Source organism: Vombatus ursinus, unplaced genomic scaffold (assembly GCF_900497805.2).
Source record: "Vombatus ursinus unplaced genomic scaffold, bare-nosed wombat genome assembly UNPS02014802.1, whole genome shotgun sequence".
Taxonomy (NCBI): domain Eukaryota; kingdom Metazoa; phylum Chordata; class Mammalia; order Diprotodontia; family Vombatidae; genus Vombatus; species Vombatus ursinus.
In genome coordinates, this window is record NW_020954580.1 from 22,926,384 (window position 1) to 22,951,051 (window position 24,668).

A 24,668-nucleotide genomic window follows, 5' to 3' on the forward strand; every position below is an offset into this window, starting at 1 on the left:
TTGGCTTCAGGACATGATTTTGTATCCTGGGACAGCTGGTACCCCTATTACATTCTCATCTCTGTCTGCAAGTAAAGGTGTAGGTTTCAGATTACTGTGCCTCAAATAATGGTTGTGAAATTGAAAATTGATTTTTAATTCTATTTTGTTAAGACTTAAGCTAGATTAATATTCCCCCTTGCTGTTTCTTACCCTTGCCAAGTTTACAAGGTAACCTGAGGTCACTTGGGTCACAATTCTGTTCTTGGGACTGTACTGCCACCCTTGTCTTTTGACTTGTAACTCCTGCCTTGTAACTTCATTCCTCCATCTACATTCCAGAGAAACTTGCTTAATCTAAAGGTCAAGATGATCCAATCAAACCTGGTGTAGTCACTCCCAAATTCCAAATCACATGTCTATTTATGGTTAAGGGGGTTTTAGAAGGGGAGGTCCAAATGATGTAATGTCAAGCTGATGTCAGAGGTTTTTACTTTCTAGTCAATTAGAAGAAGGTATACCTATATTACTTGAGGTTTTGCTCTGTCATCCTATAAAGCACTATAAAATTTCCTAGCAGCCCTCACCCTCACTCTCACTTGGGGTCTTTGGCTACTGAGGAATCACTGACCACATTTATTGATTACTATTAGCCTGGCTAATAAACTGATTGTAACCTGGTCTTAATTACTTCAGTCTACCTTCATTCCCATCAATACATGGTCTTTGTGCTACAGATCATCACAGACAACCAAACAGCTCTATTTAACACCATACCTTCCCACCAAAGACTTCCCACAAAACAGATACAGATCACAACAGGACCCTAGTCTACTAAGAACAGAACAGCATGTTAACCCTGTCCTGAACCAGTTTCTGACCTTAGAAAGGGCATATAAGTGATATCTGGAGGAGATCAATGGGTGAAACAATTGCAACTACAAGGGTAATCTCTTTGGGCGATATGGTCCTATGAATTAACCCTAACCCACATTGACAAATCAGGTAGAATAAGTGATGTAACGGGAAGAATGCTGGCCTGGGCATCAGTGGATCTGGGTCTAGTCTTAATTCTGTCACTTCTGTCATTTTTGTTTCTTCACCTATAAAATGAGAAGGCTGGTCCATGAAATTTCTCTCTAGTCCTGAGATTCTGGGATTGTCACAGGAGGCAACTGACTCCACATGCTAGTTCCTATGGAAGCTGCTTTCGGGAGAACAGGTGGCAGGGCTCCACAAGGCTTTCCTGATAAGCCATCCTGTGCCTGTGATGGCCTTAGGTGAAAATAGCTCTGCTCTGGGACTGACACACGCTCCCAAAATGGCCAGGAGCCAAGCAGAGTGCTACACATGTACTAGAGAGCACCATTTCTGCAAGTGCTTATGTCCAAGGTACTGATATTTTTTATTTGTAATTCAACTGGAGCAAGTCTGATATTCTGGGAATTTCAAAAGTTAAAACCAGATAAAAAAGTTACCCCAAAATTCTTAAGCTTCCCTATCCTGTTCCAATTTTTATTATTGTGTATTCCATGCTGGGGAAGAAAAATGAACATTAGCCTGAGAAGTTCTTTTTTCTTCTTTCCTTTTAATGTTTTCCCATTTCTGCATAATCACTACCCTGAGTAAGGGAAAAAGGGAAGGATAGCATGAAGTAATATCCTCTGGTTATCAGACAAAAGAATAGTGTGATCTACAGAGCTAATAAGAATCTGAAAGGAAGACATGCTTCAGAGCAATGTACTTCTCTTGCAGGTAACGACTACAAGTTGATTATATTTGATGCCAAAGAAAGAAGTACTTACTTTTCTTCAGTTGGAGTAATTCCAGGAATACCTGAAGCTTGTCTGGAAGCCTAAAAAAAAGAAAAGTAATTGCTTAAGTACAACCAACTACTATACTTAACATTGTATGATAATTGCTGGCCCTCGATGAACATCAAGCGTTTTAATAAATGCTTAATCACTCTTACCATGCGTCAGGCACTAAGTTCTGTGAATGAAAAGAAAGGCAAAAATGGCCCCTGCCCTCTAAAAGGTCACATGCTAACAGGGGAGACAATAGGCAAATAACTATGAACATCTGAGACAGATACAGAGTAGACAACGGTTAATAACAGAGTAACGGAGCAAGGCCTTCTGCAGAAGGTAGGGGTTGGGCTGAGAACTGAAGAAAACCATGGAAGCTGGGAGGTGAAGATGAGAAAGGAGAAAATTACCAGCATGGAGGACAGCCAGAAATAAGGCATAGAGCTGGAAAATGATGCCATGTGCAAGAAGGCCAGTGTGGCAGGATCATACAGTAAATGGAGGGGAGTAAAGCATAAGAAGAATAGAAAGAAAGGAAAGGTTGCGATGGACTTTAAACGCCAAATTAAAAAAAAAAAGGTTTTGTATTTTTTACTGAAGCTAATAGGGAACCAGGGAGATTTAGTGAGTTGGAGGAGAGGGTGTGACATGGTCAAGCCTATTCTTTAGGAAAACCACTTGGACAACTGTGTGAAGGATGGACTGGAGTCAAGTCAAATCAACAAGCATTTATTAAGCACTGAATATTTGCTAGGCTACTGTTGTTATTTGTCCTTTGTTCTCAAAGAGGATCATGACATCAGGGAGGTGATGCCATGACATGCAGGTGAATTGGATTTAAGTGAGGGAGGGCTGTGCAGTCACCTGCCTCACTTTCTCCTCTGGAGCCATCTGGGTCCAGTGGCCAGATATAGATCACAACAACTGGAGATGGTCCATTTGCCTGTATTGTGCTAAGTGATGGAGTGGGAAGAAATATGAAGAAAAGAAACAACCCGAAGGCTACTGCAATAGTCGAGACATGGGGAAATGAGAGCCTGAAACAGGCTGGCAGTTGTATGAGTAGAGGTGGGGACAAATTGGAGAGATGTCAAAAAAAGTAGAAATGACAAGACATAACAAGAGACTGAATAGGTGGAGTGAGTTCAAGAAAGGGGCCAAAGATGGCCCTGACTTTGCCAACTTGGGTGATCTCCCTCAACAGGAATAGGGAAGTTCACAAGAGGGGAGGATCTGGAGAGGAAGACGAACTCTGTTTTGGAAATACAGATTTTGAGAGGCGTACAGGGAATTCAGTTGGAGATGTCAAAAAGGTAGTTGGCAATGGGAACCTGGAGCTCAGGAGAGAACTGGGAATATTGATTTGGGAATCACTGGTAGAGAGATGATAAATGAACCCTTTGGAACTGATGACATTACCAAGTAAGATAGTATAAGACAAGAGAAGAGGACTCAAGACAAAATCACAGCTCTCTCCTCTGACTGATGCAAATACCTCAGATCTTTTACTAAGCTTAAAAAGATAGCAGTTAATTGAATAGAAGATTTTTATTTCCCAAATTTGTTTTTTTCTTGTGCAGAAGAAAAAAGTTCATCTTGATGTAACTTGCTACTTTGTCATGACAAAATTAAACTAAAATTTAGACAGATTTTCTTAACTTTTAAGGGAAAGCTATTTTGGGTTGTTTATTAGAAAGTAATTGATATGTCAAAAAGAAAAGAAAGACAAGTGTCTTTTTTAAAAGTATACAATCCCTTTGACTTACACGATCCACACTTTGGCAACAAAGGAGGGATTTAAATTTCTCTCTTTGACCAAATTAAAAAAATATTTTCATCATTTGCTTGGCTTAAAAAAAGTTCAAGTCTCCAATCTTTTTGCTTCTCATATTGCATTTTGATGCATATAATAAGATACATTTCTTGTCCACATAGTCACAACAGTACTGCCCATAGCAGTTCTACAGTCAGAATTCTTCTGTACAAGGATACTAATGAATGTAAGCTCCTTGAAGGCTGAAGTTTTTTCCTTTTACCTTTGTATCCCCAGTGCTTAGCACAGTACTTGTAAATTGTAAGAGCTTCAAAAATAGTTATTGAATTGAAATGAAAGAAAAAAATGATTCTAAAATAAACTGAATACATCATACTCTGGTTTGGGTTAACAAAATTCAGCAAATGTTAACTCCAAAGAGTAGATAGGAAAAAGCACTGCCACATGGAAATTGATCAAATCAGAAATATTCAATTTGATTTTATGGGGGAAGAAGAAAATTATTAAAAACAGAAAAACCAAAACAAACACCTCTATCAAGGCTCAACTCAAGTAACATAAGAAGGTCTTTCTGGATTTCCCCAATTACTAGTACCCTCTTCCCCAAATCACTGTCTTTTGCTTGTCTCTATCCTCAGCACTTAGGCTAGGATGCCTTGTACAAAGTATTCACTTAATAAATGTTGATTAACTGATGAAAATGGCAAATCACTCCAATATCTTTGCTAAAAAAAAACAAAAACGCAAATGGGGTCAGAAAGAATCAGACACAATTCAAACAACTTAACAATATTAGAATGAGATTGGTCGGCCTAGCTAAGTGGAAAAAAACAAACAACCTGGAAAAAGGGGTAGATGCTTTTTTTTAATCCCCATTTTACAGATGAGGAAGCTGAGACAGGTGGACTGACTGGTCCATGGTCACAAAGCTAGTGATTGTCTGAAGTCAAACTTCAACTCAGGTCTTTCTGATTCCAGGACCGATGCTCTATCCACTGTACCACCAGCATTTTTGTCAATGCCTCTCCTCTGCCACCATTACACTAAACTTTATATTATACTTATCTGTGTACATGTCACCCCTCCCTCCTCAGTGAATTATAGTATTATAAAACTCCCTTTTATCAATCAATCTTTGTATCTACAGCCCTGGATACCAGGGGCAAGTCGCTGGAGGAAATTGAGGCTCAGTTTCTTCATCTGTAAAATGGGGATTTGTAAAATAGGTGGTGCAGTGGATAGAGCACCCGCCCTGGAGTCAGAAAAACCTGAGTTTAAATCCCATCTCAGACACATAACACTCACTAGCTGTGTGACTCTGGGCAAGTCACAACCCTAATTGCTTCACCAAAAAAAAAAAAAATTAAAAAAAATAAATAAAATGGGGATTAAAAACCCTCTCATAAGACTGGGGGTAAGGAAAATGTCTGGCAAACCTAAAAGCTCCACCTAAATGTGAGTTGTTGCAATAATAATAATAATAATAATCGTTATTATGACACCTTTCTCCTGAAGGTTCAAAGGACTTTTCCTGCATTTTTTTTCACTGCTCCTCTGAGACAGGATGACAGGTACCCCTTACCAGCCCGGAGATAGGGAGGGGGGAGGGATTAGGGCCACCTGCAGAGCTGAAGGGACTTTTCCCACTCTGGGAAAAGCACACCTGGGGACAGGTGTGTTTGCCTCCACGTGCTCCCTGTCCCCCTTCCACTTCAGCAAAGGGGCGGGGCGCAGAGAGGAGGGAAAGTAAGGCCACGCGCGTGCGCGGCCCAGAGATAAATTACAATCAGCTGGGGGAAGTCACCGCGCCTAGCCCGGGGCTTGGGGGAGGGGCACGGGACCCCCGCCGCATCCGCCCCTCCCCCAGGTCCAGCGAGGCTGGGAAGCGAGCAACATGGCTGCCCCGCCCCGAGTATCCCGCCCGCCTTCCCTCCCTCCTCCCGCTGCCGCGCTGGCAGAGCGGGGCGTGGGCGAGGCCCCGGGGGCACGGCCGGTTACCGGGTAGAGGTAGAGTACGGCTCCAACCAGGACCAGCAGGAAGGTGACAGCGAAGATAGCGAAGTCCAACATGGCTCAACCCCCACCCAGGCCCGGGACCCCAGCCCGTGATCGATTGTCTTTCTCGGCCGGCGGCTCCGCGCCCTGACGGAGCCAGACCCAAGCCAGGGAGGTGGGGCCTCGCTGGAAGTCCGCCTCGGGGCGGGACCGCAGGTCTCGGGGGCGGGGCCTCTGGCCTCTTGGGGCGGGGCCGTTGTTCTCCTGCGGCCTGCGCGAGGGTAGGGAGAGCAGTCGATCGCCGAGCGCCCTGGTGAGCACCATGGCGTGTCCTCTCCCGCTGCGCCTGCTCCTGGTGTCCAACTCGCGGCTGCACGGGGAGGGCTACCTGGCGCACTGCGAAGAGCAAATGCGCAGCTTCTTCGGGGGGTGAGGCTCGGGGGGGGGCGTCGGGGAGTGAGACAGGAGTCTCCGCCCCACGGCAGGAGGGAGTTCCCGGGGGGCGGGCGAGCTTGTGGAACGAACCCCAGTCCTACCTCCCCAGGGAGCGCGAGGCGCCCCTCGAGCTGAGTGGTCTTTCCTTGCGCCTCTGCAGAGCCTCACGGGTCGCCCAGGGGGGTCTCAGCCTAGCCCAGAAGCGCCCCCCAGCCGGTCCCGGGAGGGCCCCTCACCTGTCCTGGAAGCGAGTAACTGAATTGTCTGGCATAGAGTAGCAGTGATCTTTGCTCATCCTTGCACTTTTAGGATACTTGACTATTGCACGAGCGTAAATGTCCGTGCGTCTTAGATGCCAGCTGATAGTGTGAATTCCTGATAGAAAAAGAGAATTTATATCTTCCTTCCGGAAGTTGTACAACTAGAATTGTACTCCAGTAGTTTAAGGAGTGGTCCCTGTATTAGAACTGTTAAAATAGGAGAATCTTTGACCCTTTGTTGGAGATACAAGGGCCAGGTAAATTTATGAAGATAGTATTGGAAGTCTTTTTAATATTCTTTGCTTTTCGCCCCTACTTCCACTTTCCTCTTGAACACACACTGTCTTCCGTCTCTCCTCCTCCCTCCCCCGCCAAAAAAAAAATTCCAGAGCTTAATCTGAAACTACTTTACTCTGGAGTTATAAATTACTAGTGTCAGGATAAGGTACTACGTCTTCTTGGTAAGTCTGCATTTTAAATTAAAACAAGGGGACCCCCAAGTAGAATTTCAGACAGTAATTAGAATGTAGAAGAGAGATTATTCAGAAATGCAGAGACGGTGTTACTAGATTCCTTGTTTTTCAGGAACTTATGGGGGGAAACAATGTGTACATATAAAGTCATGTTCAAAATACAAGCAAGATAGGTAGATGCAAGGGCATGTTAGAGGGGAAAGTAATAGTGAGGGGGGAGAAAGCGATGCTTGAGTGAAGTCTTGAAAGAAACCAGGGTTTCCTAGAGTTGTAGGTGAGGAAGATGAGCATTCCAGGCATAGGTAAAACCCAGTGCAAAGGGAGAAAGATAGGAGATGGAGCGTTTTTTGAGGAATAGCAAGTGGGTCAATATGGCAAGTACTTGGAATACATTGAGAAAAGTAGTATGTAATACCAGAAAGATAGGAAGGGCCCTGTTCTGAAGAGTTCTGCTTGCCGAACAGGAGTTTTTATTGTTTCCAGAGGTACTAGGAGCCACTGGAGTTTATTGAATTGAAGGATTGGGGTAGGGGGAAGAGGGTGTTGACATAGTCAGATCTATGCTTTAGGAAAATCACTTTGGCAGCTATATGGAGGATGAATTGGAGAAAGGAGAGATTTAGAGGCTGTTGCTTCAGATTAGAAATGAAGAACTGCTGTCAGGTTGTGACTGAGTGGGGAGTAGAGGTATAAGAGAAGTGTTGTGCAGAGAGACATGAAAGGATTTAACAGCTGATTATGGTGCAGTTGCATGCTGTGTTGTGGGGGTTGTTTCAAAAAATTCAGACTCAGACCACTTCCAGTCCAAGTGAAAGCATTTATTGAGGGTGACACTCTCCAGCCGGCTGAGTTCCAAGAGGAACCAGCAAATTCTGTAAGACAAGACAGGCAATCTTATAGAGTAATGATACTGATTACACAACAAAATTATGAATATTAGAAAGGTAGGAGGGGTTTGTCAAGGGATTAGGTTATAGGGGAGGGGTCCTGACCTTGGTGGGACTGTGCATGCTATTACCCACAATGCATACAGAAAAACATTGGGGGGTATGTATGATAATGATATTATAATAAGCCTCTCTACATCGTAAGTTTACTCTAGGTCAGTTCTTTACTGTTACTGTCCAGACGCCTACTTAGGGAAAGTCCCTTCTATCGTTTTGGAGTCCACATCCTGCACAGGCATCCTGGTGGTGCTGCTTTCTGATTGGCTGACTATTGTGGTCCTGTTTGAAATTGGATGGATGTGTTTGTGGTTGAGTGCATGGACACACTTGGTTCTGTGGGAAATAGGAGGAATGGGTCTGGGGGCAGTGGCTAGCATTCCATCACATGGACATGTCTGCTGTCCTAGTAGGGCATGACTTCATGGACATACCTGCTGTTCTAGTGAGGCAGTGAGGCATATATGAGGAAGTTAGGATATTGGGTTGTGTTGGGTCTGCTCTTTAGTGAGGCCTATGATTGAGTCTGGGGGCAGTGTTGTGGTTAAATCCAGATTGTGTGGTTAAATCAGGACCTATCTGCTGTTCAGTGAGGCCCATAAGGAAGTTAGAATATTGGGGCTGGGGGCAGCTTTATTAGGATTCCATCAGTTAGATATATGAGATGAGTGAGAGTGAGAAGTTGAGGATGACAAGGTTGCAATGAGTACCAGGGTGATTGCAAAAGAGGGTGGTTACCTTGACATGTGTGTTCCAAAGATAGAATGGGTTTGTGGGAAAAAAAGCTGAGTTCTGTTTTAGACATGTTGAGATTCAGATGTCTATGGACATCCAGTTTGAAAGTGAACATTAGGCAGTTAGTGATTTGGGACTGGAGCTTGGAAAGAGCCTAGGGCAGTAGATAGATAGATCAGGGAGTCGCCTAGATCAAGAAGATAATTGAACTGATGAGAACTTGTGAAATTATCCAGTCAAAGAATAAAGAGAAAATATAAGAAGGCTCAGGAGTGACCTAAGGGGTACAACTATGGGGGGCAGGGCACGGAATACAGGACATGAAGATACAGCAAAGAAGTCCAAGAAAGAGCAACCCCTTGGGGAAAAAAAACTAAGAAAAAACAGTCACAAAAACCCAGAGAAAAGAGAATATCCTATGGAGAAAGGATAGATGGCAGTGTCAAATGTGTCACCAGGCAGTCACGTCACGAGACTTATGTGAAAACTAGGTTTATTACAAGAGAAATGAGCGTGCATGTAGAACCCAAAGAGTTCATAGGCCTTACAGAAGTTTGCACATTTATGACCGTCTAACAAAAGGAGGAGGAGAAAACATTTCCACCTAAAGGGGCCTGGCATGGGAGGGGGAAAGGTGCAGTAAAGGTGGGAAAAGGACAAGAACCCTCCGGAAGGGGAGGAGCTAGGTAAGTGAAAGTCGCATCCTTTATCCCTGGGAACTAGACTATGAAGATAGAAGGGTCAGCTTAGCTGCAAAGTACCCCAGCTGCACAAGCCAGCGTGGCACAGACTGTCTGGCGTCTGTCTTGAGTCCAAAGGACACAGGATCCAGCTTGGCATGCAGACAGTAAATTATGTCAGCTTGTGGGGAGGGGAGGGTTTCCCTCATTCATCCTTGACACATTCAGGGCCTCCTGCATGCTCTAGGTCCAGTGTTTCTGGAAAATATGCAACTCAAAAAGACAAGTTCAGGGAACTTCTTAACAGCCCTGAACAAGTGTAAAGGTTGAGGATTGAAAAAGACAATTAGTTATGGCAGGTAAGAGATTATTGGTGATTTTGAAGAGAGTAGTTTCAGTTAAGGTTTGAAGACAGATTGCAAAGCACATTAACATAGAGTATTTCATATTACCCACAGAGCAACCATGGGAGGTAGCTAGGGCAAGATCACTGTCACGTCTTCCTAGATGGGTTGGGAAGAAGAAATCCTAAAATCAGTCTTTACAGAAAAGGAAACATTAATTCAGTTCACTTGATGAGAGAAAATCTTCTCCAAAATTTTGATACATTCTTTCATTTAAAAATTATTTACATGTGATGAATATCTCATATTGGTTTCAAGGTCAAACAGCATAAGTTAGAGCTTGGAAGTCGGGGCTGGTTTTTTTGAGTTTGGTAAAGTGACTTCCCTGTAAACAGACCCAAGAGGTATATACTCTTAGGACAGAACCATAAGTCAAATCCAGTCACAGCAAGAACTCAAGAAATATGATTGACTACGAAAGTTTCTTTTTTTTCCCCCAGAAAAGTGAAGCGAGTTCTTTTTATTCCATATGCACTTCATGATCGAGATGCCTATGCCAAAACTGCAAGAGAAAAATTCGAAAGCTTAGGTAAAAATCTGCTTCTCTCATTGTCAGAATGTTAGTAATTACTTACATACTTATCAGAATGTTAGTAATTACTAGACTAATGTTAGTAATTACTAAATTTTAGTAATTCAGTTATCAGTTAACAAACCCGCCATGTATCATGCCTTGCAAAGCAACCTTAGAGCCCAAGTAGTTGGCACAATTTTTTAAGAATTGAACTAATCTAGTAATAGCTTTTTAGTTCCTGATTTTTTCTCTATTCTAAAATATAGGTGGGGACTTTCCTAGGCAGTCATTTTGGCCTCAGATCTCAAAATTGCTAGAAATAATATTACCTTTGAGAGGCAGCATATATAGTGACTAGAAGTCACCTTGGAATCAGAAAGGGCCAATTTCAGGGAGCCTGCTGCGGACACATACCGGCTGTGTAACTTCAGGTATGTCACTTAAGCTCAGAGCCCCTGGTAATTTTCTAAGACTGTATAAGTTAAAGCTGAGTTGCCAGGCAATAGGAAGAATTTTGGAGTTCCCCAAGTAGTTGAAATCACAGGTCTAGTTAAAAAGGAAAAAAAAACCCAAAAGAAGGTAAAAACAATTTTCAGGGCACTTTCATGTATCATCTGATTGTTAATAATTCATTTTATAGATGAACACACTAAGGCCTTGTGGAGTTAACTTACCCAGAGATGCCAGAAGGCCTGGCACCGAGGTCCAGTACTTCAGCTGTATCAGAAAGCTACCCCTCTGCCTGCCAATTTCTAATGATTGAAAATGTTGCCAACAAAAAGAAAAAGAAAATGTTGCCTATTTAAGCAGAAGTTATATCATATGTGAATAAATCAAATTCTGTTTTGAATTTAAGGATATGGGTTAGACAGCATTCATGAATCTTCTGATCCTGTGGAAGCTGTAAGAAAATCTGAAGCCATATTTGTAGGTAAGTGTGGTGAAATAATTTTGAATCTATAGTTTCAAAGGCTTAAGCTTTCTTTTTAAATTTTGTTTTCAAAAGTTCTAAATTATAATAGGTCTTAAGAAAACAGTTACATATCTGAGACAGGAGAGCTAGAACCATTGCTAAGGTATGACTAAAAAAACCATTGTATGTCATTTCAAGCTATACTTAGCCAGCAGCTTCTAGCTAGAAAAGTATTAGGCGGTTTCAGTCTCCTGTAGGAGTAAAATGTAAAATATTTGCTTGTTAGAGAGAAACAGAAATTTTATACCTTTAACTTAGATCTTGGAATATGATAGTCCAAAAGGCAAAGGATATAGGCTTTATAACTAAGAATAACTTATCCAGCAAAGCTGAGTATAATCCTTCAGGGAGAAAAATGGATTTTTAATAAATTGAGTACTTACATTCTAATATGGAGTGATGATATGTATGGCCCCCTCTAAACGTTATTGGGGGAGCCTCGAGGGAGTCTAATTAGACAACTCCTGGGAATGTTCTGTTATGCCCTGCTGATCTTAAAAGAAGAACAGACAGGGGCAGGAAGAAAAATATACAGGAGCAGGAGAGGGAAGTTAGGGGGAAATTATCTCACATGATCTGGGCTGCATAAGCAGAAGGCTCTGCAAGTAAAGAAGGAAAGGGTGAGGGAAGTGGCTGACACTGGAACCTCACTCTTACGTGGACTGATCAAAGAAGGAAGGAAGGTACATACAAAGAGTTGGGTAAAAAACTCATTTCACTCAATAGGGAAATGGGAGGAAAAGAGAAGGGGAAATTAGATGGGGAGATTAAGGGAGGTAGTAATCTTAAGTACAACAAACTCTAAGGATATACAAAAATATTTAAGCTTTGTAGAAGTGTAGGTAAAGAATGGGAAAAGGGGTGGGGGGAGGTATATAAACATTGGAAAATATCTGAACAAGTTGTGATGGAATACTGTTGTGCTGTAAGAAATGATGAAGGGTTGGCTTCAGATAAACCTAGGAAGATGTGTATGAACCACAGCAGAGTAGAGTGAGCATGCCAGGAGAACAATGTATACAAAGACAACAACTTTGAAAGACTTAGGAACTGATTAGCATACTGACCCACCACAATTCCAGAGAACTAATGAGAAAACGTGCCTCTCACCTCCAGATACAGAGATGAAAGACTCCCAGTGCAAAATGAGACTTTTTTTTTTTTAAACACAGCCAATAATGGAAATTTGTTTTGCTTGATTATACATGTTTGTAGTAGGGGTTTTTTTTTCTTTCTTTTTCAGTGGGGGGAGAGGGGAGTGAGAATGTGGGGTGGGATAAATTTTTGCTGATTGAAAGAAAAAATAAAAAAGAATTTTAAAAAAATGTTTTCTACCTCCTAGCAAAGAAACGATGAACTTGGAGTACAGATTTTCTAGAGAGGTAGGTGGGAGGGAGAAAAGATTTTTGTTGATAGAAAAAAAATAAAATTAAAAACAAAAGGAAGTTCAGTAAAAGGGACCTTACAGTTGAGAAAGTATAAGAGGTCCTCTTATTCTATAACAGAAGAACCACAAGGAACCAGCTGACCTAAGGCCATAGAGCTGGCCCACATCCTGGAAAGAACCTTGTCAGTAAACTATAATTCATGTTGAGATAGAAAGGTATGTCCTAATCAAAGTCTAGAGATAATAGGAATGTTAAACTATCTGTGATGGATAGCAAGGATCACTGGGAATGTTGCTAGATTTTACCTGGGTGATTGTTTCATTAAATAGTTCTATAAGAATTTATGTTACTATTCAGCATTTTAAAGTCAGATATTTTAGTAGGATTAAAAAAAAAATTTCAGTTAAATGGAAAATTCATAGTGATAATTTGGTTCTATGGTGTAGCATCAATCAGTCTATCAGTAAGTATTTTTTAAGTGCTTACTATGGGCCAGGCACTGTACAACGTACCAGGGATACAGGTGCAAAGAATGAACCAGTACCTACCAGCAGTGAGCTTACATTCTGAAGAGAGAGACAAGAACACACAAAAACATATATGGCATAAATATAAAGCTAAAAACAAGGTGATTAGAAGGAAGGTTTCATGTATCAGATGGTATTTTGGGGGGTTTTAGGAAGTTGAGATGAAGGGTGCAGCCAGCACAAAAGCTCAGAGATGCAGTATCATATGTGAGGACAAGTGAGAAAGCCAGAATTCTTTATAAGGTGACCTTTTGTATTTAAATCATCAGGAAACTCCATTTGGAGTGTCACGTGGTAGTGTGAGAAGTTGGTCTACATTGAATTTCTTTTTGAAGGCTTTCTGGTTTTCCCATTAGTTGTTAATGAATAGTAACACCGCAGTAGGGGGAAGCTATGTGGTGCAGTGTTTAGAGTGCTGGGCTTGGAGTCAGGAAGATCTGAGTTCAGATCTGGCCTCTTACTAGCTGTGTGACCCTGGGTAGGTCACTTAACTCATTTGCCTCAGATCCTTATCTGTAAAATGGGGGCACATTGGAAAGGAAATGGCAAACCACTACAGTATCTTTGCCAAGAAAACCCCATGGATTTCATGATAAATTCAGACACACCCCAGTAGTTAGTGTCTTTGACTATCAAATACTGTGGTTACAAGGCTCAGTTCCTTTTGGGTCTTGGGTACTAGTTTATTCCTCTGTTCAGGTTAGCTCTTTGTTAACCATTGTTGTTCAGTCATGTCGGAGTCTTTGAGACCCCATTTGGGATTTTCATTGCAAAGATACTAGAATGGTTTGCCAATTACTTCTCCAGCTCATTTGACAGACAAGAAAACTGAGGCAAACAGGGTTAAGTGACTTGAGACTTAAGTGACTATCCATTGTGCCATCTACCTTCCCATTATTAACAATTAACCAGTAGTTTTGATGATTACTGCTCTGTAGTATACTTTGAGATCTGTACTGCTAGGTCCCCTTTATTCCTACTTTTTTCTCCCATTGTTTCGCTTGCGTTTTCTGACCAGATGTTCTTCCAGATGAATTTTATTACTTTTTCTAGATCTATCAAGCAGCCCTTTGGTAGTTTGGTATGTCACTGAATCAAAATTTGTTTATTGATTTGCCCAACTATGAGCAAGTAATGTGTCTCCAATTATTTGTGTCTCTCTTTCTGTGGAATGTTTTATTTTCATATTGCTCAGTGAGTAGTTTTATACGTTCTTTAGTTATTTTGGAAGAAATTTCTTTTTCTCACAGGGTAGTTGTGAGGATTGATTGATCAAATGAAATAGTATCTGTAAAGCTCTTAGGGCAATGCCTGGCACGTATAGGTACTTAATAAAGGCTTAGTTCTTTTTCTTCTTCCTTCCTTGACTTGCTGTATAGTGTTTCTAGAACTAGATATTAAAAAAGAGTGGTGTCAGTGGTTATCCTTCCTTTACCTGGCTCTTGGAAACATAATCTGAATCAGCTCTGGTAACCCTGTCAGTCCTACTTCTTTCTCGCAGGCCCCACTACAGCTCTTTTTCTTGGTTTTCCTTCAGATTAGGCAAGACTTGTGTGAAGTAGGCATTCAGATGTTTATTGCTGGTAACCACTTTGGTTTTCTCTGCCACCCTCCAGACTAAAGAGGGCTCACTGAGAGTATCACAGTTCCAGTATCTTTATTTAGGCAAAGTAAAATGTGCTTTGGTTCTTCCCCTACAGGTGGTGGTAATACTTTCAGACTCCTAAAGGTTTTATATGATTTAAATCTGATTCCTGAGATCAGGAAAAGAGTCCTACACGTAAGTTGACCTAAATTGCTTTGCTGAGGTTACAATGAAGTGATTCTATGGATATTCTGGTATTTGTTTTCCTATGTCTTGCTTTCCCTTTAAAAATAAATTAGCTGCTACATTTTAATCTCTTCCTATAGGCAGAATCAGATATCACCAGCCAAATCAGTGGCTCTTCTAGCACTAGTGATAGACGCGGCGTTATTTATTATGTGCTTATGGAGGTAAGACTGATCTAAGAGATAGAAGCTAAGAATAATTGTGAATAGCCTTTTAGAAAGGCCCTCCAGAGCTTACTGATATTGAGTACAACGTGTTGATGAACTTGTTCAGAGGTGCTTTCAGAATTCTAGGAAATAAAGTGTTAGATGAACTGAAAAATACTGTTGATAAAGTGTCCTGTTTGTTATATTTGAGTTGGGAAGTGACACAAATGAGATTGTGAAGAATTCCAGGTGCAGGATTGCATTACCTTGATTTTTGTGTTCTATGAAACAGAATATAATTCTCTCAGGGCAAGAAGGGCTGAAAAGAAAAGAATATGGTTAGCCCAGGGATATTTGTAGTGTTATCAAAGACCTCCAAGGCTCTGAAAAAGACTTTGTATGAATCTAATAATCACTTCCACTGAGTTGAGGTCTATTATTAAGCTTGCCAAGGGATTAATAGTTTCCGGTGTCTTAATAAGAATATCTGGAAAATAATAAAAAGGAGCAAGACAGCTGATTTTTCCACTATCTCCTTTTCTTTCTCTCCCTTCATAGATAAAAATACTGCCCCAGAAGCTCCTGCCTTGCATTGTAACCCAAGAGCTATGTACTTTTGCAATAAAAAAAGAAAAAGGGACTTCTTCTCTAGCATTCTTGGGGCCCTGCAAGACATCTTTTTCCCCTCTTGGAAGCCAGTTTGTCAAGTTTTGTGATAATCTAACCTAAATCTTTGTTGTATTTCCAATCACACCTTGTAGAAACCAGGGAGAGCTGATATTTATTCTTTCCTATTTTTTCAGGATTGTTGCAAATAACTCTGGGTCTGGTGTGCTTTTTTAAAATTCTAAGACAAATACCCCTTTTTAATTTGTGCCAACACAAACAGCTGTGGCAAATGTGATATGACACAAGGTTCATCTACCTTCGAGATCATGACCGTTGTATTTTTTGTTGTATTTGTTGCCTTGGGGTAACTGTAAACCCAGAGACCCAGGCTGGAGAGACCTTCGCTTTTCTAGACACACCAAAAGTCTCAGCTTTACCCTCTGGTTCTTGGTGGAGCCCAGACTGTCCACCAGGAGGTAACATTTTCATTTTCACTCCATGTCACCTAAAAACAAGAGTTCCATAATGTGTTGTGCCATCATTTCAAATTTAGATGTAATTTTTTACTGCGAAAGCTCTATGAACATTGACTCAAAAGTGCAGCAGGCCAGGACATCTTGTGTGTCATGGTGCAGGAGGTGTCATCAGAGACACGAATGCATGACTGGTATTTACATTTCTGATTTCCAGTCCAGAGCATTTGATGCAAGGAAGGGCCTTATGGGTTTGAAAAAAGGAACTCTCCAGTGCAGTGATCAGTGCCACCTCTCATTTAGTTACATGTGCCATGCCTGTGTTCATTTGATTTTCTCCTTCATGGCTGCTAGCGCCTCACTCCAAAGGGAGTCTTCCTTCCTTATTTCCAACTATTTTAGCATCGTCCATTTGGTCAGGGATTTAGAGAGATTTCTCCTTCCTCGGAAATGTTTTTTTCTTCAGCATCGTAGATACTATTAGAGACCGAAGAACGGATTCTTCTTGAGGGGTCCATGCTCTAACGTCTGTGTTGACATTGGTTTGTTCTTGGCCCCCCTCTCGTGTCTCAATAAATGACTTGTGTTTTTACCTCAGTTACGTGTATCTTTCAGGCTGGTATTCCATACATGGGATCTAGTGCTGGAACAAACATAGCCACCATCAGCATCAATACGACCAATGATATGCCGATTGTATACCCACCTTCCTTAGAGGCTTTGGGATTTGTTCCTTTTAATATCAATCCCCACTACCTGGATCCAGATGTTAATAGCACACATATGGGTGTAAGTATTCCATTACAGATTCTTATATTGGCTAAAGCAACCATAATGTAGATCTTTGCGTGTACAATTCACACTTGCTGATATTGCTTGAAGTGCAAATGAGAAGAGATGACATTTGAAACATGGAGTTCGAAGCCTATCCACAAAAGCATTATAAGGAAAATGAGTTTGTGTTTGCCGGCCTCCAATCCCTTCCCCTTGCCCCTTGAAGGATAAGCAAGCTCGTGAGGGAGATTTAAAGAAAAGCAGAATAACTGTCCTTAAAGAATTTCAAAGTGCTTTTGAGGAATTTGCAGTTATTCTGGGGAGCTTGCAATGTGGTGCATTTGTGTACAAGTTCTTAATCAGAAATGGTTTCTTAGATTACTGTAAGTTGAAAGTAACAAAACATTAGCAGAAATTGGGTGTTTATTCCTTGCCTTTAGGAGTACTGTGCAAACAAATAAAAAAAGTGGGTGATCGTCACAGAGGTGATCATTGACTCTGTCCTGAAGAGCAAAGTTCATTGGCGCTCAGCCCTTAGTTAGCAGTCAGTAAATAACATATAGGTCAGGACTTCAATGAAAAACATTCACTAATCTCACAGAGTGAGATACACAGGTACAGAGGTTGCCACACCCCACAGTGGCATCTTTTTCCCTCCTGGATTCTTTCCGTAGATGGCAGACCAATAAGCATTTCCATCTGATAGACATAGTGTCTTACCAAGAGAATTGGCATTTGGTGGAAACTGGTGATCTTTACAGACATGTAATGCTTTTCCTTAAGATGTTTTCATTTGATTGAGTTTAAGCCGAAAAACGTCCTCAGTGCATCTTGAGAACACATATTAGCACAGGCAGTGGTCCATAAGAGGAATATAGAGAAGTGTATAACACAAAGGGCCTTGTGTAATAGTAGATGGAATTTATTTATTTAACACTACAAGGCCTATCAAAACCAAAGTATTTACAGAGGAGAAAACAAGACTCTGGTTGAGTGACTTGCCCAAGGCTACACACCAGATGCCTTTCTTACAGTCAGGAATCTCAGCCCGGTCTCCCTTTCCATTACTGCTGCTTCTCCACAGTGCTATACTAACACACTTCAGTTCTTGTTTAATTGATAGCAAGGCTAAAACTAGTTGGCAAGTGAAGAAAGCCCCGTAACAAGGCACAAGGGACTTATTTTTCATTGCATGTGGTATTCCAGCCACTTAATTCTGTGGGTGGGCTGATTTAGGCCAGAGCATATGATGAAGCAAGCTTCATCTGAAGACGGTAATGAGAAGAGAAAGACTTCCCAAGGGCTACCTGAGGAAGTCATTGAGGCTTTCACACGACCTTTCTCAGATTCCCGGCGTCCTTCAGTGAGTGGGATGATGACAGTCCCTCACCACCGACCCTTGCGGCCTTTTGGTCCTCTAAGCCAAAAAGGTCTGCTGAGGAAACTTATAGGCTTCTGGGGGAAGGAAAAGTCAGAAATGGAAACACTCATTGGATCCACCAGTGATTACTTTGTCTTAGTTTTTTCAAACATTTCCCCTTTCTAGGAGACACGGGAAGAACGGATTCTTCAGTATCATGAGGAGCCAGACACCCCTCCAGTACTGGTATTGTCCACATTTAACGTCCATGACTAATCCCAAGAGCGGAAGCTAAAGATGATGCCCTGTACACAGTTACCCATCCCGGGGCTTTGCCTGATTTAGCTTCTCGGCTCTTTCCCCTGCCTTCTTTTCCTTCTTGTACCACTCCACTTTTCCTCTGCCACCTGAAATTACACTGCAGGAAGAAAATCAGTTTTCTTTGTAAGTGATGATGAGATACTGCAGGGAAACAGGAGCAAGAAAACAGCAAGCAGAAGCTTCAGGAGCAGCCACACTCAGAAACCAGGGTGACTCTTGGCATGTAAAGGTACTGGGGAAGCTAAATGACCACGATAATTAGTGATGATACTGGCTTACTTAGGTCATTACAAAGAACTTAATCTCAGACCATTCCTCTTATAAAAATTCCCTTTAAAAGAAAAAAAGAAGGCTTACGTTATATATCAGTCTTTTGAATCTCTTCCTTTGTATCTTTCCTTATGCCATGTCTCATTACGTGAACTTTTTTATAGCTAAGTACTATAGCCAGATACAATATTTTAGGTTAATACTTACTTTAGTTCATATTTAGTTATCCTTTCACCTTAAGAGAACACATTATAAAAATTAATGTATCCCTGAAATGTGTCCACTGAACAAAATTATAACTTCCATTCCGTTGTTCATAAAGTCTACTCTTAAATGGAGAAATAGTTTTTCAGGCAGGCATGCAGAAATTCTCTGAATTAATGTCATTCTTTCCTTAGGATTGTCCCTTTGTTGAGCTTTCAGTTGTAATTTTAGAGATGCAGCATTGATACGTTCTAGAATTGGCTGCCATGTAGGAATTTAATGAAGAATTCACTGAACAAGGGCCATAATGATTACAAAGTAATTATCTAGGCAACTAGTCGTAATTAAAAAACAAAATGCAACTTTTCTTTTACTTATTCTGAAGAACCATTCTTTCTATAAGAACTTATATAAGACAGTAAGTTATGGCCACAATAACTATATTCTGAAGTCATTTTTTACCCAACTGATGTTCTTGATGTTAATGAAGTAGGTCCCAGAGAGTTCTGTACCAAGTCATCAGGTGTATCTTATCCAAGAATAGCTGCAAGCTGGGTGAGGAAACTTTGGCTCTATAGGGATTCCTTTTTTCTGCCAGGAGCCCTCCTTTAGCAGAACATCTCACAAACTCATAACCATTCTTTCTGTCTCTCCCTCCCACTCTTTCTCTCCCTTCTTCCCTTTCATTGTCAGAGTCTGAGGTTCCCATGGCTGGGTACGTGGTAATCTGGTGATTACCATAATAAAAATTATTGATCTTTTTGCAATATAATAGCCACATTTTATTCCCCAAGTTGAGACCATTGTGAAACTTACCATATTAAAATTTTTTAATGAAGGGTTTACGTGAAGGATCGATACTACTGGTGGAAGGAAACAGAGCTACACTTTTAGGAAAAAATAAAGCTCGGCTTTTTCTGAGGTACAGTTAAAATTTAATTTTAGACAATGCTTATTTTTAAGTAGAAAGAGTAATTTTACATAGCTTCACTAAATAACTAGTCCAGAGATCAGCAATCTGTCACAGTCTCATATAGTGGCACATGGCTTTAGGGATGGCAAAGCCCACTCATGAGATGCTGGCACTTTTTCAGATTTACTGTCCCATACTGCCTCTTCCCATGTCATGGTGTCTGGCAACTGACACCATTAATCTAGAAAAAGCTATAACTAGCCAATTTGATTCTGATGGAAATAATCAGGTTGCTGGAAGAAATTGAAACCCTTCTTTCTGCAGGAGAAAGGGATGGGTGGGGCACCAAGCAGTAAAGTCTAAAGTGGCTGTGTCTCTCTGCTCTTTGATAGTTTTGGGGGTAAGACTAGGTTCTAGTGTCCCCAGACCTGCACTTTGTTTCGATGCCACCTGGTTCTTGGTCACTGCTCATCCCCAGAGTGCTCATAAGGGCAAGAAAACATGGCTGTTGTTACCTCTGTCACACTACCCCCTTACCCCCTTTTGGCTATGGACTGTTGGCCCCAAGGAAGGAGCCCCATAGAACGGGGTCTTTGCTGGAGGCCTTCCTTGATTGGGTAGGCAGGTGTTTAGTAAAGTCCTGAAAGCAGCTGGCTCATTTGGCAACATTTAGTTACTTTCAATGTTAAAGTTAGATAATTAGTGAAAATAAATTAGTGTATCAGTAGAGCTTATCTATCGATAGCTAGTTAGGATGGAGCTGTCAGTAATTAGGTAGTAATTATTCATAATGGGAACCTACCTCTGTACATATGAAACTTTAAAGAGATATGCAAAAACACTGCTTATGGAAGGGATTTTAATAAGTCATTAATAATGCATAGTTTTTACTTGAAAGCTTTATTTCTCATCACTTGAAAATTAAATCTAAAAAGCAGAAACCACAATCCAAGGGTTCTCTCCAATTCATTGTGATATATACATTAGTTTATTGGGATAAAAATAACCATAATGGCCTAGTTATTTATTCCTGCTGTTTCAGTTTTAATTAATAAATTGTAATTTATATTGAATAAGTTTCACTTAATTGAAAGTGTCTTTGGACTTGCTTGTGCTTTTAGGGCATGGTTTTTATTAGATTCAGTCCTAAAAACAAGGCCCAGCCATTAATCTTTCAAAACCATATTTGGATTTTTATTAACATAGGTATTAATTTAGATCCTAAGTCCTGTCAGACAAAGCAGTAAAATTGTAGTATTCCTAGGCTACATAGAGAGCTTGTCTTCAGAGATATGTTATTGTTGTTTATCTGTTTGGAATCCAGGGGTGAGACACCAACAGAACATGAGCCCGGAGCCGACTTCAGTTTTCTCCTTACTAGTTCTTAGAAGCTACCAGCCTTGCCAGAAAAGATAATCAGTGGTGTCACAGTCAAAAGAAGATTGCCAGTATAAATAAAGTAAACATAAGACATTAAACTGAATACAAATCACAATGCTCCATGTGCTCCCATGTGCTATTTGGCAATATCAGTTTTGTAGCTATAACCATTTGGCTTTACAGAATGCAACTTTTTAAAAATAAATTCTATAATAAACTTTTGCCTACATTTTTCAGTTGCTAAAAAGTGATGTAAAACCAAAGTTAACATACCTATCGGCATGTGGGAAAAGGTATTGCTTATGTTTTGAGGGCACACAAGAAACTTTGCCTAAACTTTGATCTCAAATGTACCACTAATTTATCTGTGGCAGATGTGCATTCAAACACCAGGAAAAGAACATCCAGTTTTTTATTTGATCCAAACCCATTTTTATATCTCTGTATATACATGTGTATGTATATGATATATACAAAGCTAATTTTATCATTTTATATACAAAATAAGTACATTCTTAGAAACTGATTACAAATTTTCAAGAGACTAAAAATGTGCAAAAATTTAGACCATCTTCAATCATGCTGTACAGAAATAAATCAAATATCAGCTCATATACAAACATTTAAAATAATTAAAATGCACTTGATTTAACAAAAAAAAATACACCATGTATTTAAAAAGCACAAGGAAAGAAGATATTGCACCTAATAACAACTTCATTATAATTGAAAGAATAATCAAAATTATGAGATGCTCATCATCCCAGTTAAGACTTGGTTGAATTTAAAGGCTTTTTTTGTTTTGTTTTTGGCATAAGGAAAAAAATCCATTGTCACATCTGCAAAATGAAGAATGTTCTAAGGCTTACTGGCCAATTTTCTAGTGTCAAGAAACTAAGCAAATTTTGAGGCACATTTTAAAATTACTTTATGACTTTAAAACTCTTTAGTTGCTATTTTTAGCATATTAAGCAACAGCAGTTTCCAAGATGCTAGACAAAAAGTCAGTGTGTTTCCTCTAAATAACAGTTCTGTAATGAAACTCAAAGAACATGTGTGTACATACAGATGCATGCAAGGTTATCATTGCCTGGACGACTAAAACCACCCCTTGAAAATGTAATGGAAGTTTCACAAAAAACTGAGAAATGAGATAAACCACCTTTGGGCTTTCCCCACCTTATTCCCACAGCAAAGACTGACAGGAAGGTTGACAAGAGAAAGTGAAGAAAGGTGGCCACATCCTGATTACAGTTTTGCTCATTTTTTACTGCCCCAAATCTATGAAAGGGCGATACCGTAGCGGAGGAAGGCAGAAACACCGATCTTCCTGCCTCTGGATGGAGCTGCGAGGAAATGCTGGTGAGGGGAGAATCGTTTTTCTATCAAATAGTGAAGTGGAAAAAAATGGAACAAGGAGAATTTAGGCAATAAGGTTTCTTAATGAGCCATAATTTGGGGGTTGAATTGTTAAGGAAAGAAAGGGGGCTAAGAAAAATTGATTCCCAGTTCTTCTGAGATCTACTTAAGTTCTAAGCGTCTTAGCCAAGGAAACGCTTTTATACAAACATCTTTAGGAAGAACTGATGATCATAAGAAATAAATTCAAATACTAATGTGTGGGAGATACTTAAATCATAGCTAAAGACTTAATAATTGTGTGTGTGTCTGTAAAAAAAAAATTACTTTTTTGGGGTGGGGGTGAGAAGTAGCAGCCAGGTCATAGTGGATAAAAAGCTAATGTCAAAGTCAGAAGACCTGGATTCAAGTCTTGCTTCTGACACTTACTAGTTGTGCAACCCCCAGGCATGATAGTTAACCTCTCAGTGTTCATTGAATGAGACTCTCCATCTGTGCATTTTCATAATCTTGTGTGTACATAATTGTTTTCTCTCCCATTAGATTTTGGGCTCCTTTATAACAGGGGCTATTTTTGCCTTTCTTTGTACCCTTGGCTCTTAGCAGAGTGCTTGCTACATACTAGTTGTTGCTCAAATGTTTGCTGACTTGACTCTAAGACCATACATTGCAGAGAAGGTGTCAACCTGCACTGGTAGTTTCTTCAACTGAGTTCTCCAGACCAGTGAAATCACAGGTCCAATTCTTAACTCCATCCTATTTTTTTTTAAGCTCAAAATAAAAAATGTATGAGAATAAAAGAGGTAGACTAGATTATTTTCTTTTCAAATGCACCAAAATGATATTTTCTAGTTTCTAATAAGAAACACTACTTGAACCTAACGACTTTCAAAAGGACAGAGGTGGTAAACTGAATATGTTGTTGGAGGCCCTATTACTTACTAACAACATCACCTTGGACTTTAGTTTTCTTATTCATAAAATGAGAGGTTTGAATTAGATTCCATTCAATTTAACAAGTGTTAAGTGCCTATGGTGTGTCAAGCACTCTGCTGAATAACTGAAGTACAAAGACTAAAATCTAGGCGATCTTCAGGCCACTTCCAGTTGAATATGTTTAAAAAAGACATAATTGTGAATTCTGAATGAGAACATAAACTGAGGCTTTATATGGAAATAGCTTTAAAAATCACAAAGCAAATGTTCAATAATGGGCTGGAAGCTTTCTGATTTTTTGAGGGTTTTTTGGGGTTTTTTTTTTTTTAAGATAAAGATAGATACTATTGTATCTACTCTTTCCTTTCCTTTCCTCTCTTCTATTCACCAATTCAGGCTGCTTCCATCAGAATTATAAGGACTTTAAAAGTCATATTTTAGATTTTATAAGTATCCATTGCAAATCTTACTTCTGCTTCTGTTCCTTAAGTGATTATTAACAGCCCTTGAATTTTAGACCCAGAAAAGATCTAGATTCCTCATTTTACATGAAGAAATGGAAGCTCAGAGAGGTAATCTGACTCACCCCAGAGTCATACATCTAATGAGATGGGCTTCTCCCTTTATAGACTATAGAAGATTTTACATGAAGTCCAAAATGTTTATATTACTTCTCTTGGATTTTATCCACCATTTTTCCTTGTGTTTTATGTTGGTTACTTTGTTTCTATATTGACTAATGCATCAAGGGTAGAAAATTTACAATTGTATTTTTCTGGATTATTCTAGAATTCCAAAACAGTTTGTAAAAAGAGGTCTTATCTTAAACTTGGTGATATTAACTTTTCTTTGTATCTTAATGCATTTTATACTTTTTAAAAACTCTGGTAGAAATAGGATTGCAGAAAACTAGCATCCTATTGTTATGATTATCTAGTGATATAATTGGCCTTAGCTATTTAGTTCCTATTAAGATCAAACTCTATAGCATTTGTACCACAAAATAAATATGCTCTCTAAACAACAGAAACCCTGAGAGAGTTCACTGTTTCTACATTTAGAAAATGAGCACAATATGACAATTTTTAAAGTAAATCAAAACATACCAGTAAATTCCAATGATGTACTCAAATAGCATTTTGTGTAGGTGCTAATGTCCAATTAAAATATCTGGTACTGAATTTTGTGTATGTTTTAAATAAC

General features: G+C 40.0%; 2 protein-coding genes across 2 annotated transcripts in view; one reads left to right on the forward strand and one right to left on the reverse strand.

The window, feature by feature from the left end:
• The window catches only part of LOC114051354 (cytochrome P450 20A1), a 44,847-nt gene extending 39,125 nt beyond the window's left edge, over window positions 1-5,722 (reverse strand). The window contains exons 1-2 of the mRNA XM_027873647.1: window positions 5,560-5,722; window positions 1,785-1,834 (exon numbers count right to left, since the gene is read on the reverse strand). Coding sequence (XP_027729448.1) covers window positions 1,785-1,834; window positions 5,560-5,631 — 122 coding nt within the window. The 5' untranslated portion in view covers window positions 5,632-5,722. The remainder of the gene's footprint in view (window positions 1-1,784; window positions 1,835-5,559) is intronic.
• On the forward strand, window positions 5,630-21,387 carry LOC114051238 (alpha-aspartyl dipeptidase-like). Its single transcript, XM_027873432.1, has 8 exons — window positions 5,630-5,698; window positions 5,732-5,985; window positions 9,928-10,016; window positions 10,858-10,932; window positions 14,590-14,669; window positions 16,564-16,737; window positions 18,269-18,328; window positions 21,115-21,387. Exons 1-8 carry the CDS (start codon window positions 5,630-5,632, stop codon window positions 21,118-21,120), a joined length of 807 nt encoding a protein of 268 aa, XP_027729233.1. The 3' UTR covers window positions 21,121-21,387.
• The last annotated feature ends 3,281 nt before the right edge of the window (window positions 21,388-24,668 follow it).

Excerpts from the sequence above, each read along its gene's own strand:
- LOC114051238 (XM_027873432.1), top strand. The coding sequence starts at position 5,630 with ATGGCTCAACCCCCACCCAGGCCCGGGACCCCAGCCCGTGATCGATTG. Across the intron at positions 5,986-9,927 it reads ATGCGCAGCTTCTTCGGGGG|AAAAGTGAAGCGAGTTCTTT; the intron begins GTGAGGCTCGGG and ends TTTTTCCCCCAG. Across the intron at positions 14,670-16,563 it reads TCAGGAAAAGAGTCCTACAC|GCTGGTATTCCATACATGGG; the intron begins GTAAGTTGACCT and ends TGTATCTTTCAG.